Source organism: Martes martes, assembly GCF_963455335.1.
Source record: "Martes martes genome assembly, chromosome: 15".
Lineage (NCBI taxonomy): Eukaryota > Metazoa > Chordata > Mammalia > Carnivora > Mustelidae > Martes > Martes martes.
The window spans coordinates 2,162,914-2,179,450 of NC_137903.1; the positions used below are offsets into that span (position 1 = coordinate 2,162,914).

Below are 16,537 nucleotides of genomic sequence, written 5' to 3' on the forward strand. Positions count from 1 at the left end.
TGGGGTGGGGGAAGGGAGAGGCTGGATGGAGGCCAGACTGGCAGAGACAGGGGCTTTGTCCCAGCTGGTTTCTGAGCCAGGAGATCCGGTGGGAAAGCCCGGGCCAGGCAGCAAGGAAGGCTGGGAAGAAGGGAGAAGGCAGCCAAGGAGAGGGTGGAGGATGCCACGGGGAAAGAGAAGAGTTTCCTCATAAGTAACCATGGGGTAGGGGGAGGTCAAGGAGGGGTAGGGCTAGAGAGAAGTTGCACATTGCCCAGGTTCAGTCTAGGAGGCCTTCCTGGAGGAGGCTAGGTGGGTCCTCAGGGAGGAAGGGACAGGAAAGGAATACTGGAGGGATACTGGGGGAGGAGGAGGTTCTGGGTTCAAGGAGGGAGTCTGACATGGGAGGAGCACAGGGGGTTGGTTTCATTTTTGTTTTTAAGGTTTTATTTATTTATTTTTCAGAGACTGAGAGAGCATAGGCAGGGGCAGCAGCAGGCAGAGGGAGAAGCAGGCTCCCTGCTGAGCAGGGAGCCAACGCAGGGCTCGATCCCCGGACCCTGGGATCATGACCCGAGCCAAAGGCAGACGCTTCACCATCTGAGCCCCGCAGGCGCCCTGAGCACAGGGGTTGTTAAGTACAATAGCACCCACCACACATACTACCAGCATTTATTGAGCTCCCACAGTGTACCTGGAGCTGTGCATCTGTACAGGGATTTTAGGATAGACAGGGCTCTAAAGCCCATAGCCTCATCACGCCCCGGGAGGTGGGGGTCATGGTGTCCTGTACGAGTCAGCAAACCAAGGCCCAGAGAGGTTAAGGACCCGGCCTTAGGTCATGCAGCAAGTTGACTAGAACCAGGTCTGGTTCCAAAGAAGAATCTCCTGGTGGGGAGATAGGATCAGAAACAAGGGAGTTAACAGCGAGGTGGGAACAGCGGGCTCCCGGGGCCATGATATGTGTGAGTCCAAATGGGTGTGGTTGGGAGCCAGGGGAAGTCCGTCTTGAGGTCTAACCTCGTCTTTCCTCCTCAAGTCCCACCACCAGCCTGAGCATGGCCCCACGGTTCCTGCCCCTGCTGGCAGCTCTGGCCCTGGCCCAGGGCCCTGTGGCCTTCGCTGATGCCCTGGAGGGGGACAGCTCAGGTAAGCAACCGCACTCTGTCTCCCGCATTGCCCCTATGGAAGGGGGTGGGCTTGGAGGACCCAAGGAGAGAGGATTGGGGGCACTGAGGGGAAAGGTCTGGTCTGGGACACTTGGAAACAAGGGATGAACCGTGGGCTCTGGGTGAGGCAGGGAAAACTTGGGGGGAGGGTTGGGAGGGGCAGCAGGTGCAAGGCTGCTGGTCTCTAGGGTCTGGGGCCTGTAGATGGGCTGGGGAGGTAGAAGGGGGTAGAGTGGGGAGAAATCCTGAAGGTGAGTCTGAGGGAAACAGGGGAAACTGAGGCCAGGGCTGGAGGACCTGGGGAGCAGATTAGACCTGGGCTGGGCCCGCGGAGATTCTGGAGGGGCACTGGGCCAATCTCTAGGAGAACTGACTGGGAGACCCGGGGACAGCTCTGGAGAGCGTCCGGGGTGGTCCTGGGGTCCTAGAGGCCGGCATGCGCGGCCCTTGGGGTGGGTGCGAGGGATCCCGGGGCAGGCTGGGAAATCGGGTGGGAGGGTGCGGACCCACGCGCCCGCCGAGTTCCAGCTGGCCCCGCCCACTCACCCACCCACAGAGGACCGGGCCTTCCGCGTGCGCATCGCGGGCGACGCGCCACTGCAGGGCGTGCTGGGCGGCGCCCTCACCATCCCGTGCCACGTCCACTACCTGCGGCCGCCGCTGGGCCGCCGGGCCGTGCTGGGCTCCCCGCGGGTCAAGTGGACCTTCCTGTCCGGGGGCCGCGAGGCCGAGGTGCTGGTGGCGCGGGGCCTGCGTGTCAAGGTGAGCGAGGCCTACCGGTTCCGCGTGGCACTGCCGGCCTACCCAGCGTCACTCACCGACGTGTCCCTGGCGCTGAGCGAGCTGCGGCCCAACGACTCAGGCATCTACCGCTGCGAAGTCCAGCACGGCATAGACGACAGCAGCGACGCAGTGGAGGTCAAGGTCAAAGGTGAGGGCAGGACAAAGGTGAGGGCAGGAGGAGGGAGGTTCCGGCAGGGAGGGAGCCCACAGTCCGAGGGGGAGGCGCACCCAGGTGGAAGGCACCCACAGAGCTGGAAGAGGAGTGAGTAGATACAGGCCTTGGTCACCTCGTTTCTCTCTGCTTCTCTCTGCGGGGTGGAGGGAATCCTGCTCACAGTCTAAGGTAACCCCCTCATGCTGTAGAGTGAGCACCGCTTGGACTTGACTCCTGGTGTACAGGGGAGTGACAAGGAGGGCGAGGGGAGGCCGGTGTGGGGGTGATCCTGCCTCAGGGCTCCTCTCTGCCCCCCAGGGGTCGTCTTTCTCTACCGGGAAGGCTCTGCCCGCTATGCTTTCTCCTTCACGGGGGCCCAGGAAGCCTGTGCCCGCATCGGAGCCCGCATCGCCACCCCAGAGCAGCTCTACGCCGCCTACCTCGGGGGCTATGAGCAGTGTGACGCTGGCTGGCTGTCCGACCAGACCGTGAGGTATGTGGGCGGCTGGGGACCGGGAGCTTCTAGTTGTAGCTGGGGTATCGGTGGGCCCTGGTTCAGCAGGGACTGCCTAATGTCTCAGGCTAGCCATCCGGCTCCCACTGCCTCCAGGCAATGAGGTTGGCCTGCCCTGGGGTAGGGAGTGTCCCTGCAGAACCGGGTAGACAGCTGGCTGCCTTAAAAGGCTGTGTGGTTCGGGAGGGGCGTCCCTGGAGGGCTCCCCGATGAAGGCGTCTGTACTTGCTCTCAGGTATCCCATCCAGACCCCACGAGAAGCCTGTTACGGAGACATGGATGGCTTCCCTGGGGTCCGGAACTACGGAGTGGTGGACCCGGACGACCTCTATGATGTCTATTGCTATGCCGAAGACCTAAATGGTGATTGGGGGTGAGGGGTTCTCGGGTTAGAGCCCCTTCTCTGGGGCTGGCCGGAGCTCCTCCTGGGGCCTCTGCTGGACCTATCATCCCTTGTGTGTTCAAGTGGGCATCCGGGGGGCTTCCAAAGAAACAAGCTTGTCCCACCCTCCAAACACTGTCATGGAACCAAGTTTACGGCCAGCGCCTCAGACAGGTGCTGGGAGACTGAGTCTGACACCTGCTGTGCCTCTCTACCTCTCAGCCTCCCCGGGCCTCACTTTCCTTCTTCGCAGCGTGGGGAAGTGGAGCCGCCCCTCTGAGTAATTTCATCCCAAGGTTCCACTCAAGCTTTGACCCTGAAAGAGGGGAGTTGACTCTGTGTCCCCGAAGCGCAGACGGAGGCCTGGAGAAGCCAGCCAGGGTGGACGGGGCTGCCAGCTTCCCGGTGACACAGCCTCCTCTTCCCCCCCAGGAGAGCTGTTCCTGGGTGCCCCTCCAGACAAGCTGACGCTGGAGGAGGCACGGGCGTACTGCCGGGAGCGGGGTGCGGAGATCGCCACCACCGGCCAGCTATACGCCGCCTGGGACGGCGGCCTGGACCGCTGCAGCCCAGGCTGGCTGGCTGATGGCAGTGTCCGCTACCCCATCGTCACGCCCAGCCAGCGCTGCGGGGGTGGCCTGCCTGGTGTCAAGACGCTCTTCCTCTTCCCCAACCAGACTGGCTTTCCCAACAAGCACAGCCGCTTCAACGTCTACTGCTTCCGAGGTGAGCGGCCTCCCTGCGGAGGCTGAGACCAGCCTGTCTCTGTCAGGGACCCAGAGCTGAGCCTGGAAGTCCCACTGCTGCTTGGACTAGTGTCTCTCGGGTCTTTGCCGTTTGCCTAAAGGAGCCCTGGGTGACCCCCGGCTTGGCACCTAGGGCTCTCGTTCCGCTGATGCCCTCTGGCTTGGGCTGTGTGGCCTCAGGGAGGGCTTGCCTCCTTGTGCCCCTCACCTGCCTTCCCTTCAGCCATCCGTGGCTTGCCTCCCCAGTGCCAAAGCCGCCTCTTCCATATTGGGAGGTTGGAGAGGTTTCCATTTCTGGGCATCTCATTAGTAGAGCAGAGATTTTTTTTAAAAGATTTTATTTATTTATTTGACAGACAGAGAGATTACAAGTAGGCAGAGAGGCAGGCAGAAAGAGAGGAGGAAGCAGGCTCCCTGCCGAGCGGAGAGCCCGATGCGGGGCTCGATCCCAGGACCCTGGGATCATGACCCAAGCCAAAGGCAGAAGCTTTACCCCACTGAGCCACCCAGGAGCCCCTAGAGCAGAGATTAGGGACATTCTCTGAACCCAATGAATGGTCTGATCCAGTTACCGTCATGCTCTCCAGAGCTCTCATGATGGGGGTGGGGAGGCGGAGCGGGGGCGGGCAGGGTCCGGAAACTTCAGCTTGATGGTCTCAGATCTTTAGCCACCAAGGGTTGATGGACAAACACAAGTCCTCCCCATAGGGAGCAGGTTCTCAAGGACCGCTGGGTGTAGAGATGGCTTTCTGACCACATCTTAACATTGGGAGGTGGCAGGAAGGCAGTGCCTGGGACCCCCAGAGGCACAGGGCCCCAACCATGGGTGACTGACAGTCATGGGGCATTCTCAGTCCTCACCGCACTCATGAGCCCACGGTACTGGTGGGGCTGGAGGCAGAAATGAAAGGAGAAAGCACAGCCCTGACCTTCAGGGAGCTCCTAGTCTGAAGGGGAAAGCCACTGCTTCTGCCTTGGGAGCCCCCAGTCCAAGGGGAGGTAAGATGCCTTGCTCCCAGTATGAGGGGAGACTGAGAGAAAAGCAGTACTTCCGCTGGGCTCGATCCACAAACATCTTGAGCCCAGGGCAAGGGAGCGGTGGGGAAGTGAAGTCCGTAGGAAGGCAGGTCCGTCTGGGAAGGCCAACTGGAAGAGGGTTGACGGTGACGATCGTAATTACAGTGAGCGGCTGGGAACAGGTGGAGGACAGAGGCGGGCAAGGGCACGGCTTCGTTTGCCGGCAGGGGCAAGGCTCCCTGGAGCAGGTGATGGGGGCGGGACAGGCTGTGCTGTCACGTCTGGCTGAGCGCAGACAGCCCTCAGGGCTTTTCTTAGCCCAGTTCCACCGCCGCTTCATTGGTTTTCTGATCTTCGTTCTCTTCTCCGAAGACCAGGTTATCCTTTCCAAAGCCCCAGTGGTTTGAAGGCAGCAGCTCCTGGAAGGATGCGGCAGCCCCTCCCTCTCCCCTCCCGCCCCAATGCTGAGACCCTCAGGTGGTGACGTTGGATGTCCTTCCTGGACTCCACCCTTCAGCTCTCCTGCTGACGGCCCTCTGTCCCCTTCCATTTAAAAACCCTGGGGGTCCTTGTGTCTTGCTCCAAGAGCAGGGTCCCAAAGTGCTGAGACCACCTGTCCATCCTCCTTCCTCCACCCCTTAATCAGGAAACTGTCTCTCCGGAGCCTTTCCTGACAGCTCTGTCTTAAGTAGTACTTCTCACCATTCTATCTCCTTACCCTGCCTAATTGTTCTTTTAAAAATTTTTTTTTTTAGATTTCATTTGTTTATTTGACCGAGACACAGCAAGAGAGGGAACACAAGCAGGGGGAGTGCGAGATAGAGAAGCAGGCTTCCCGCTGAGCAGGGAGCCCAAAGCAGGGCCTGATCCCAGGACCCTGGGATCGTGACCTGAACTGAAGGCAGACGGTTGTTAACGACTGAGCCACCCAGGCGCCCCTAATTGTTCTTTGTATGATAACTTTATAATACATGCTTGTTTGTTTATTATCTGTAGCTAGGCTGTAAACTCCCTTAGGGCAGGAGGCTTGCTGGCTTTTCTCCACTGTATCCTCAGTGCCCAGAAGAATGCTTGGCCTGCCTCATGGTGGGCCCTTGATTGATGCTTGAGGAGTAGGTGGTGAACTCCCTCCCACAGTGCTCCCTGGGTCCTTTGGGTCCTCCACAAAAAGGCTGAGTGAGAATCGGGATTCTCATGGTCTTTGAGTCTAGCCCAGAGACGGTGGGTCTCTCCCACGCCTGTGGCTGCAGGACTGAGCCTCCTGGTCAACTTCCCATTGGCACTTCCCTCCTGACAGACTCCGCCCAGCCGTCCGCCATGCCTGAGGCGTCGGACCCAGCGTCGGACCCGGCCTCTGATGGGCTGGAGGCCATTGTCACAGTGACAGAGACCCTGGAGGAACTCCAGCCGCCTCAGGAGACTGTGGAGAGCGAGTCCCGGGGAGCCATCTACTCCATCCCCGTCGTGGAGGACGGAGGGGGGGCAAGCTCCACTCCAGAAGACCCCGCAGAGGCCCCGAGGACCCTCCTTGGTAACCGAGTCCCCTAGTAAGAGAAGTCGGTGGTGCGGGTGCAAGCCCGGGGTGCTGCATGACTTGTCCGTCCTTTCTCAGCAGCTCCGTGACGAAGGGCGTGTCTCCAGTGCTCTGCCAACCCTTGCCTTTCCAGCACATTCCACTCCCAACTCTCTGGGTCTGGGAAGGAGGGTGCTCCTTCCTTTGTTCCCTCCTCCCCCCACCTACCCAGAATAGACTAGAGATTTCAAGGCTAGGAGAGAGAGATATAACAACCGTGCTTTTTCCCTGGGCTGATGACAGCTCACAGAGCCTCCTCCAGGTAGTCTCAATATTGCTGCACAAGCTGAAGGTCTTCCGGCGGGGAACGGAGGCAGCCCCTCCCGGGGACAGGCTTTCCCCTGGCCGCCCCAGGCCTCACCCTCCCCAGCCCCTGCTTCCTTCCCCTCCCCCGCGGTCGTCGGGTCGGGGCCCGGTGCTGTCCTTGGTGCTGAACCACCTGTGCTTTGTCTAGAATCCGAAACGCCATCCGTTGTCCCTCCCCTGGGGTCCTCCGAAGAGGAAGGCAAGGCTTTGGAGGAAGAAGAGAAATACACGGATGAGGAGGAAGAAGACGAGGAAGAGGAGGAGGTGGAAGATGAGGCCCTGTGGGCCTGGCACAGTGAGCTCAGCAGCCCAGATCCGGAGACTCTTCTCCCCACGGAGCCAGCCCTAGAGGAATCGCTCTCCCGTACCTCCCCCCCACCAGCGAGTGCTGTCCTACGGCCTGCTGCGTCGCCACACCCCGATGGAGAGCCAGAGGCTCCCAGGCCTCCGAGGGTCCTTGGACCACCCACTGAGACTCTACCCACTCCCAGGAACGGGAAACTGACACCCCCGCCACCTTCCACTCCAGCCGGGGAGAGAGAGGTGGGGGAGGAGGCTGGTGGTCCTGAGCTGTCTGGGGTCCCTCGAGGAGAGAGTGAGGAGGCAGGGAGCTCTGAGGATACCCCTGCCCTGCTTCCAGCCACACGGGCCCCTGAGGGTGCCAGGGAACTGGAGGCCCCCTCTGAAGAGAATTCTGGAAGAACTGTCCCAGCAGGGACCTCAGTGCGGGTGCAGCCAGTGCTGCCCACTGACAGCGCCAGCCGAGGTGGAGTGGCCGTGGCCCCCTCATCAGGTAACTTTGCCCGAGGCTCGAACTCCCTCTTTCTCCTTCTTCCCTTTCTCCCCCTGAAGCTCTGGGTCACATGACCTATGGTCCCCTGACCCCCATTACCCCAGCGCCTCCTGTCCTTTGCCTTCATCTGCTACCTGTGGGTGTCCGGTCGTGGGTGCCACATCTGTGACTTCCAGCCCTGCTCTCTGATTTCTCACCTCATGACCCCCAACGCCACCGTCCCACCCTGTGACTCCAGCCTCCCGACTGACCACTTGCGACCCTTTCTTGCCCTTGTCTCTCCACCTGTGACTCACCAGCCCCACAGACCACCCCCCATCCTCAAGCACCATAGATGCCCTGGGGGCCTATTGTATTTTTCGGGGCCCAGGCCCCTCTCCTGCTGCCCCTCCCTCTCCTGTGTGCCACCCCCTCTAGCCACCCCACTGATACCAGGGAAGCCTGGGATTCCATCCCTGCCCTCAGCCTCTGGGGTCTAGGAGAGCCCGTATCCCCACAGAGCCTTAAGCGTCTACTTCTGTGAAGTATTTTTTTGACTGTTTCATGGAAAACAAGCCTTGGAAATAAATCTCTATTAAACCACTTTATAACCAAAGCTCTGGCACCCTCTGTCTCCACCCCCAGCTGTCTGCCCTTTTCATTCCTCGCATTTGTGTCTCAAGTCTGGGCAGCTCTCCGATGCTCCCCCTCGGGCCCTGTCTCTCCCTCCCCTCTCTCCCTCGCTCTCTGCGCCTCTCTTCCTTCTCTTCTTCCTCAGCCAGTGCCCCTTCCCGCCCTCCCCTTCTAACACGCTCGCTGGTCCTCCATCCTGCCCTCTCAGGCTCCTCCTCTGCCTTCTTTCCTGACCGCCAAGAGCCCGACTCTGATTGTGCCGAGGAGTCACTGTCCATCCGTCGGCGGGGCTGCTGGGAGTTGTAGTCCCTCACTCCTGATGGGGAGAAACTTCTGCCAGCCTGAGAGGAAGAGAGAGAGAGAGAGAGTGTGTGTGTGTGTGTGTGCGCACGCACATGTGTACTCATTTCTGAGCCATCTTGAAGGCTTCTGTCTGGAGCCGGACATACAGACTAGTGATGGAGAAAGTCCGTCTTAGCGTAGAAGCCCATCCCTGGCCTCAGCCTCCCCCCACCGCAACTCAGAAGGGGGACGGGATCTAACTTCCATCCCACTGCCCACGGCCGCCCCTCCCCCACTGACCCTGCCCTAATGAGCACCTCGCCACCCCTTGGAAGACTCTCACCCTCCCTGAACCCAAAAGATCTCAAAGTCCCTGATGCTGGAGAAGACACAATGCAGGACGCGAGGACGGGGAGGAAATGCAGAGGGGAAGGAGTGGGAGTCAGATTCTGGGGTCTGAGAGAAGCCCCACTGACTCAGGGAAGGTTGAGCTTCCCAGTGGAGACCCCTGGAGAAGGCTGGGTTCTTCCCAGTCCCTGCATTGCCCTCCCTAGATGGTCCAGGATTGGATAGGGCCCCTGCATCACACCCAGCCCGCCCATCGGGCTCGCCCATTTCAACCATTCGCTCCCTGCCCAGCTGGCCTTGGAGCTCAGAGCTCGGTGCTGTGTGGGTTGGGAGGCGGTTTGGTGGGAAGAGAAGCAGCATTGGGAGTCTCTGCAGTGTCTTAGTTACCCCACCTGGAGGCCCAGGGATGTCCTCTGGCCCGCTATTGCAGCAGGAGGGAAGAACTTTCTGGTCGTGTATGGCAGTTGGCCCCACACGGGAAGGAAGGAGAGTGGAACATCTCAAGAGGGGCTCCTTCTCCTCCTCTGTCTGTCCTGGCTCAGGTTCTGCCTCCCCCAGCCAGGGGAGGGACCTCATGGCCTGGGTGGGGAACCAAGTTTGGAATCTCCTCCCCCAGGAAAGTGTGAGGGATGGAACGGGCTTCAGGACACCTACCCTCTGTGGGGCCTGGCGCTTAGTGGGTTAAGTAAGACACCTCCCCTCCCCCTTTGCCCTGGGAGCTAGTGCTGGCAGCTTGGAGGGGAGGCAGGAGGGAAGGTGACAGAGTGGGGGTGCTGGAACAGCTGATTCATTTCACCCCAAACAGCTTGGTCATCCCAGCAACATCCTTGGACTCAGCTCCAGCTTCCCCTCCCCCTCCCCGGCAGAGGGAAGCACAGTGGGCCTTGCCCTTGGATGCTAGGCAGAAGGCACAGTCGGAAGAGTCCCGCTCAGGCCCGACTTCCCCTGCCAAGCTGTGAGCCCAGTCCTGCACTGTCAGTCTGTGGGGCCGCCTTTCCCTCCCTGGACCAGAAGGAGTGAAATCTGCCCATCCAGCACCCAGGCCTGGTGTAAAGGCAGCCACCTCCGTCCCCGGATCCAGAGGGAGAGAGCCCAGAGGGGAAGGCAGGTGACCCAGCCAGACCGCAGACGGCAGGACTTCAGGGTTCTGTGTCGGTCTAAGAAGACTGCCTGGAGGAGAGAGTGCGGGAAGAAGGAGAGAGGGGGGTCGGAGGGCTTTCTGGGCTGGGGAACTTGCAGAAAGCCCAAGGTGGAGGGGAGTTTGGGGAGATAAGAAGGGGAGACAAGAGACTGCACGGTGTTGAGAGAGTGTGAGGAGCCGGCTGTAGGACAGCGGGAGCCCTGCCGCTTCAGGCTGGGGGGCGATGGGTAGGGGGAGGGGACGATTAGGGCATAGACCCAGGGGAAATACGTTGGTTCGTCACTATGATAGTGCTTCCCATTTGTGCTTCTGGGGCTGACTCTATGCGCCGCCGCCCCCCCCCCCGCAGAAGGAATAGCTAACCCTCCCCCACCCCAGGATCAGGTCCCAGAAGCAGTAAAGGACAGACCACAGCTTTCTGTTGCTGCGGTGACAGTCCTCTCCTCCGGTTTCACCCGGCCCACCTAAACTGTACAGAACTGTGCAGGCACCTGGCCCCAAGGCAAGTGAGTGGGGGACTAGCCTCCAGGCCCAGAGAGGTCAAGTGACCTGCACAATGTCACTCAGCAGAGCCAGGAGCCACAGGAGAGTCCGGATCTCATGGTCCACAGCCCAGTGTCTTTCCCTTTCGTGGGGTTGGGTCCTGAGGGCCTTCCTGACCACCTTCCCCCAGCCTGTTACACTGGGCCCACGCCGGCGGCCACGAAAATGGCCAGCACAGGGCTGAGTTGATGCTGGGGCGGGGGTCAGTGTGGAAGAGAAACCCAGAACTTAGGCCTGGGCTGACTTTTAAGGTGCTGTGATAGCTCCCGAGACAAGGAGGCTGGGGCCGTGAACTCTCTGAACGCTCCCCCGGGTTTCAGGCTGCAGAGTTGCGCCCCTCTGCTCCCCCCGCCTCACTTCTCTTCCCCTTCAGGTGACTGTGTCCCCAGCCCCTGCCACAATGGTGGGACGTGCTTGGAGGAGGAGGAGGGGGCCCGCTGCCTGTGTTTGCCTGGCTATGGGGGGGACCTGTGTGATGTTGGTGAGTGTGTTGAAGGGCGGGGTGTGGGGGGATTGGGGGTAGATCTGAAGCCTGGACCCGGGACAGTGAGCTAGCTCTGCACCCAGGAGGGAGGGCACTGGTCTGGGCCTTGCATTAATGAATCTCCATTTTAAGCAAATCACATAACCTCTCTGAGTCCTAGCCTCGATTTCCTCATCTGTTAAGTGGAACCACACATGCCTTTCTCAAGTGGTCCGGGAGCGAGGAGGAGTGCGTAGCCTACCCGTGTGCCTGGCAGGCGGTCCCTACTTGTCACTTCTCTCCTGGGAAGACGGGAGGTCACAGCCCCCTAGGATGGAGGGTTGCGGAGACCCAGGCCGGGACACCAGCCCTCACCCTCGTTGGTCCCTGGCGCTCAGAGGACGAAGCCATCAAGGCCCCCTGCACCGGGGTCCCTCAGGGCTCCTCCTTGCCCCCTTTCCGGGCTGGCCCTCGGGCAGGGGCCGCCGGCTCCTGAGCCCCGCCCCCTGCGGCCGCGGCGGGAGAGGCCCAGTCCCTGACAGAGGACAAGCCCCCGCGCGGCCTCAGCGAGCCGCCCCTCTGTGCCCCAGGCCTCCGCTTCTGCAGCCCTGGCTGGGACGCCTTCCAGGGGGCCTGCTACAAGCACTTCTCTACGCGGAGGAGCTGGGAGGAGGCGGAGACCCAGTGCCGGCTGTTCGGGGCGCACCTGGCCAGCATCAGCACGCCCGAGGAGCAGGACTTCATCAACAGTGGGCTGGGGGCGGGGCTGGAGGGGACCCGTCCCTCTTCCTCACTCACTCGTTAACCCATCACTAACCGTCAGTGAGTGCGGGGATCAGTTAACTCCCCCGTTAACCCGGTGCTCGTGGCCTGGTTTACTTCACTCATTCATTCCCGGCCCGTGGCCCCTGCCCCGCACTTCCCGCGGGCGCAGCGGGCTTCGGCAGGACGGGGCTGGCGGCCGCGGTCCACCCGCCGCGGCCCGACGCCCCCCGCGGCCGCGCCCCCCTCCCCGCCTCCGCCCCCTGCGCCCGCCCCCCCCCCGACCCGTTCTCCGGCTGCCCCTCTCTGGCCCCGCTGACGTTTTCTTCCCCGCACCCCTGCCGCCCGCCCGGGCCCTGCCTCCCGTCGGTGCGCGGGCGGGGGCTGCACCGGCCGCCGGGAAAGCGGGGAAGCCCCGGCTGGGTCTGGCGGGAACGACCCCCCCCCCCCCACCTCCCCGGGGCCGCCGGGAGCGGGGAGCGGCGCCACCTGCCGGCAGCGGGGCTCACCGCACACCCGCGCCCGCCCGCGCTTCCCCCCCAGGTCGATACCGCGAGTACCAGTGGATCGGGCTCAACGACCGAACCATCGAAGGCGATTTCCTGTGGTCAGATGGCGTCCCGCTGGTGAGAGGCTGCGGCTGTCCCTCCGCGGCCTGGGTCGCTTCTTCCAAGCCCTTCTGCCCTCCACCCCCAGTGACCTCATCCCTCGCCCTCCTCTCCTGGCCCCTTCTCTGTCCCTCTTCTCCCGGGGGCGGCCTCCCTTCCTTGCGTTCCTCTTTCTTCCCATTATCCCCCCCACCAAAGCCCGCGAGCTGTTCCTTCACCTCCTGGGCCCCCGCTCCCCATCCCCCATCCCCCCTGCCTCTTAGTGCCCCTCCCACCCTCCTCAGGCCCTATAGGTCCATCCCTCCCCCTCACCCCCCCATGCCGTCCCCCCAGCTCTATGAGAACTGGAACCCTGGGCAGCCTGACAGCTACTTCTTGTCCGGAGAGAACTGCGTGGTCATGGTGTGGCACGATCAGGGACAATGGAGTGACGTACCCTGCAATTACCACCTGTCCTACACCTGCAAGATGGGGCTGGGTGAGGCGGGGCAGGGGGGAGGAGGAAGGGGCAGGGGGGAGGAGGAAGCGCCAGGGGCACGCTGTCGAGGTGTGTGTAGAAGGAGGGGGCAGAGCTACGGAAGAATCAGAAATGTGTCCCAGGCCATGCTCAAGGGGGAGATAACAAATGAGGTGGGTCCACTAGGAACCTCTGCTCTTTTTTGCATCACATTGTGGGCCCCCCCTCCTCATCCTGATTCTGGGAACTGTCACCACAGAGCCAGGCTCCCAGTTCTTGACTGTGTCCCCCCTGTCCCTGCAGTGTCCTGTGGGCCTCCACCAGAGCTGCCCCTGGCCCAAGTGTTTGGCCGCCCACGGCTGCGCTACGAAGTAGACACAGTGCTTCGTTACCGGTGCCGGGAGGGGCTGACCCAGCGCAACCTGCCACTGATCCGCTGCCAGGAGAATGGCCGCTGGGAGCCCCCCCAGATCTCCTGTGTGCCCAGGAGACCTGTGAGTGCCGGGAGGACGCAGGTGGGGAGTAGCCAACAGTAGCCCTGGGCTCTAGTCCCAGCTCTGCCAGCTGCTGGCTGTGTGACCTCGCGGCCATCGTGGCTGCCTTTGGAGGCAGCGGGAAAGAGCTGGGTGCTCTGGGGTCCCTTTCAGTGCTGAGGTCTGAGAGCACGGGCCACACTCTGGGCTCTTAGGGGCTGAGCCAGGGAGATCATAACCCCCGGAGGGCAGGCTCTCAGAAGAGACACAGGGAGGAGCCCCGCATAGACAGTGAGTGTGGGCGTCTTTCCCAGGCTCGAGCTCTGCGTGCACTGAAGGCCCCAGAAGGACATCGAGGAGGGCTACTGGGACGCTGGAAGGCACTGCTGACCCCTCCTCCCAGTCCTGCTCCTGGTCCCTAGAGAGCAAGGCCTTCAACACGGCTGCCCCCAGCACTGCCCTCTCCCCCCACCCTCTTCCCATCACAGGAAGTGACAACAGGAGAGGAGTGGGGCTGGAGTCCGGTGACAGTGACTGAGGGGTTTGTGGGCAGTACCTGGACAGCTCCCTCTCACCCCTCCCCTCCCCGAGGGCCTCAAGGAAGTCCCTAAGTGCCTCAACTGCCCTCTCCTTGCCAGCCATCCTGTCCCATCCGTTCCCCTGGGGGGCACCTGGTCCACTCACTCTCATGTTTCCCAGGGAATGGGTTTGCAGGATGGATTACCTGTGTAACCAGCAGGAAATAAAGCCACTTGGAGCACAGGCCAGTTTGATGCTTCTGTGTGAGAGGGGAGGAGATGAGAGGGGGGCTGGGCTGGGCCTCCCAGGATATTGATCAGCTTCTGAAGGTCCGAGAGGTTCCCAAGAGGTCAGTGGAGAGAACAGTGCTGGCACAGAGTAGTGGCCCGATATGGGTTTACGGAACGAAGGAGCTCGCAGGGGCTGGCCGACAGGATTAGCGTGTTTGGAAGGAGCTGGAATGCCAGAGTGCCCAGTCCAGCGGCCCTGCACAGTCTGGGGAGGGAGAGGGCTGGCGAGCCCACACAGGAAGGCGGGGAGGCCGGTGCCTCGGTGGCCCGGATCTGAGGTTCCCAAAAGGGGCGGCTTCTCTCAAGGATGAGGGTGAGAGTGAAGGGAATGCAGGTTTGGGGGCCAGACTGCAACACGGCTTACTTCCAGCAAAGGAAACAGGGATTGGGGCAGCAAGACAAGGGCCCCGGGGACGCCCCCAGCCCTGCTGTGCGCTCGGCTCCGAGAAAGACCAGGTAGGGCTCCCGGATGTGACCGGCAGAGGGCGCTGCGGCGCAGGCACGGCGGGCTGAGCGCGCCGCGTGCGCCTGCGTGAGTGCGGCCGGGCGGGAGGAGCCGCAGGAGTCCCGGGAGGCCGCCAGGGGGCGCCGCGACCCTTCGTTGCGAGCCGCGCGGGTGGGGAAGGGGGGAGCGGGCGGCGGGGCGGAGGGTGACTTCCGGCCAGGGTGCGCCGACGGCGCGGGCTGTGAGTCAGCGGAGGCTGCGATGGTGAGGTCACCCTCGGAAGTGGGGAGAGGAGGACGGGTGTGAGCGCGTGTGTACCTCCGCGCGGGGCACGGCCTTGGGCCCCGCCGCGCCTTGGCCGGGGCGGACCCCTGCGGCGGCGGGCGCTGCCCGCACGCGGTCACACACGCGGTCACAGGTGTGCACACACTTGCACGCGCAGTCACGCACGCGCGCGCACACGCGCTGGGGTTGCCATCCGTCGTGCCCCCTTGGGCAATTCTGATTCCTTCTCCTGCACTTTGGAAAACTGGGTGAGACTCAGAGGAGCCAGACGGCTGAGAGCCATCGCGAAAGACCAGAGACAGCGAGGCACCCTGGACAGGTGCCACCCGCTCCTGGCCCTCTCCACCCTTTAGGAGACCCCACACCGGCTGGGGCTGGGTGCCAGCATGACCTCTGGGGCCCAGCTACCCCGGCCTTCCTCTCCCCACCAGGGCTCACCTGCCTCTCCCATACAACCCAGCCGACCATGGCTAGGGGATGGGGCTGTTTTTGCAGGAGTCACAGGGAGGAAGATGATCCTGGGGCCAGAGTAGACCCCCACTTTATTCTGTTCTACCCCGGGATTGCCTCCTCGGGGCCTTGCTAGGGACGTCAGGCATCTAGCTGGGCTGGTGAGTGTCTCAAGACCAAGGTGCGCCTCGGAAGGCTGGGCCCGAAGAGGAGAAGGCAGAGGAGCTGGCAGTGTCCGTCCCTGGGCTCCTAAGGGAGGTTCTCTGCAGAGCAGATCCCCACAGGACTTGAGACAGCAGGGTGGACCCCCAAGGGCTCCTGGGCGGGAGCTGGAGGGGGCTTCCGTCTCCCGGCGGGCCACCAACACTTCCTCCCTGAGTGTCCCCCACGGCTGTAGCAGGGGTCCACCGCATGCTGTGTGTGTGAGGAGCTCTGCAGGGGTTCACACCGGGCTGCCGCTGGAGTCGTCTCCGCCCCCCCCAGCACCTGCCACCACTGGAGCGAGTCCGCAGGAAACGGAAGCCTAAGCCTTCTCCTGGCTTTGTTGGGCTTCCTGGAGGAGGGGGAGCTGGCCCAGGGATGACTCAGCACTGTGAACTGAGTCTGGCCCTGACCCGCGCCTATGTGCGTGCGTGAGCCCAGGTGTGTGTGTGCACGTGCGCGCGCGTCCAGGGGTGTGTGTGTGTGCACATGTGTGGACGGCGGGGCAGAGGGATCAGCACCTCATGCTCATGGGGGCCCCACCCTGTCCCTCCCGGAAGAGCCTGGAGCAGGAGCACACCTGGGTCTGACCAGGTCACCCCTGCCAAGCCCCCCCCACCAGGCATGCTTACATTCTAGGCCTCTTTCCCCCAGCGTCTGACATGGGGACCCCTCAGGGCCACCTGTTCTCTTGGGATGAGGTCAGAGTGAATGGCTATAAGGAGAGAAGCGGGGCCTGGCCTTAGGGGCTGGGCAGAGGAGCCCTCCAGATGCCCTCCAACTACCATGGTCCCCAGCATTCCCCCAGACAGCTCTAACCACCACCCCACCTCCCCATCCCTCCACCACCCCCCCCCCCGCCCCTAACTCCCACACACTGCCCTGACCTCACTGGGGCCTTTGTCCAGGCCTCAGCCCTGTCTGTGGGACGGTCTCCTGCGCTGGGAGAGAAAGAGCCCCATTGTCCAGGCTGCCCAAAGACTTCCAAAAATGCTCAGCCTGTCAGCCCCTGGGGGTGGGCGGGCTCACCCTGGGGGCTGCAGTCAGATCCCTGGCCGAAGTGAGGACCCAGGTCTCCTCGCTCCCTTCTGCCTCCCCCAGACAGCTCGGGCCTTCCTGACATGTCCCGTCCAGTCCGTCGGCTCCGCTGGCTGCAAAGCAGAGGCTTCCTCCCAGGAAGGATGAACTGAGGGTCTCAGGGGCAGAACCCGAGGAAGGGGGGGGGGGGGAAGATGAGAAAAG

At 62.5% G+C, this 16,537-nt stretch overlaps 1 protein-coding gene across 1 annotated transcript; it reads left to right on the plus strand.

Moving 5' to 3' along the window:
* Positions 1–1,037: 1,037 nt before the first annotated feature.
* BCAN (brevican) lies at positions 1,038–13,866 on the plus strand (the record flags this gene model as incomplete). The annotated part of the gene is made up of 13 exons (XM_080824131.1): positions 1,038–1,128; positions 1,705–2,079; positions 2,404–2,578; positions 2,835–2,962; positions 3,414–3,707; positions 6,042–6,275; positions 6,772–7,416; positions 10,716–10,823; positions 11,396–11,554; positions 12,111–12,193; positions 12,509–12,653; positions 12,936–13,126; positions 13,420–13,866. 13 exons carry the CDS (start codon positions 1,038–1,040, stop codon positions 13,525–13,527), a joined length of 2,736 nt encoding a protein of 911 aa, XP_080680257.1. The 3' UTR covers positions 13,528–13,866.
* Positions 13,867–16,537: the final 2,671 nt, after the last annotated feature.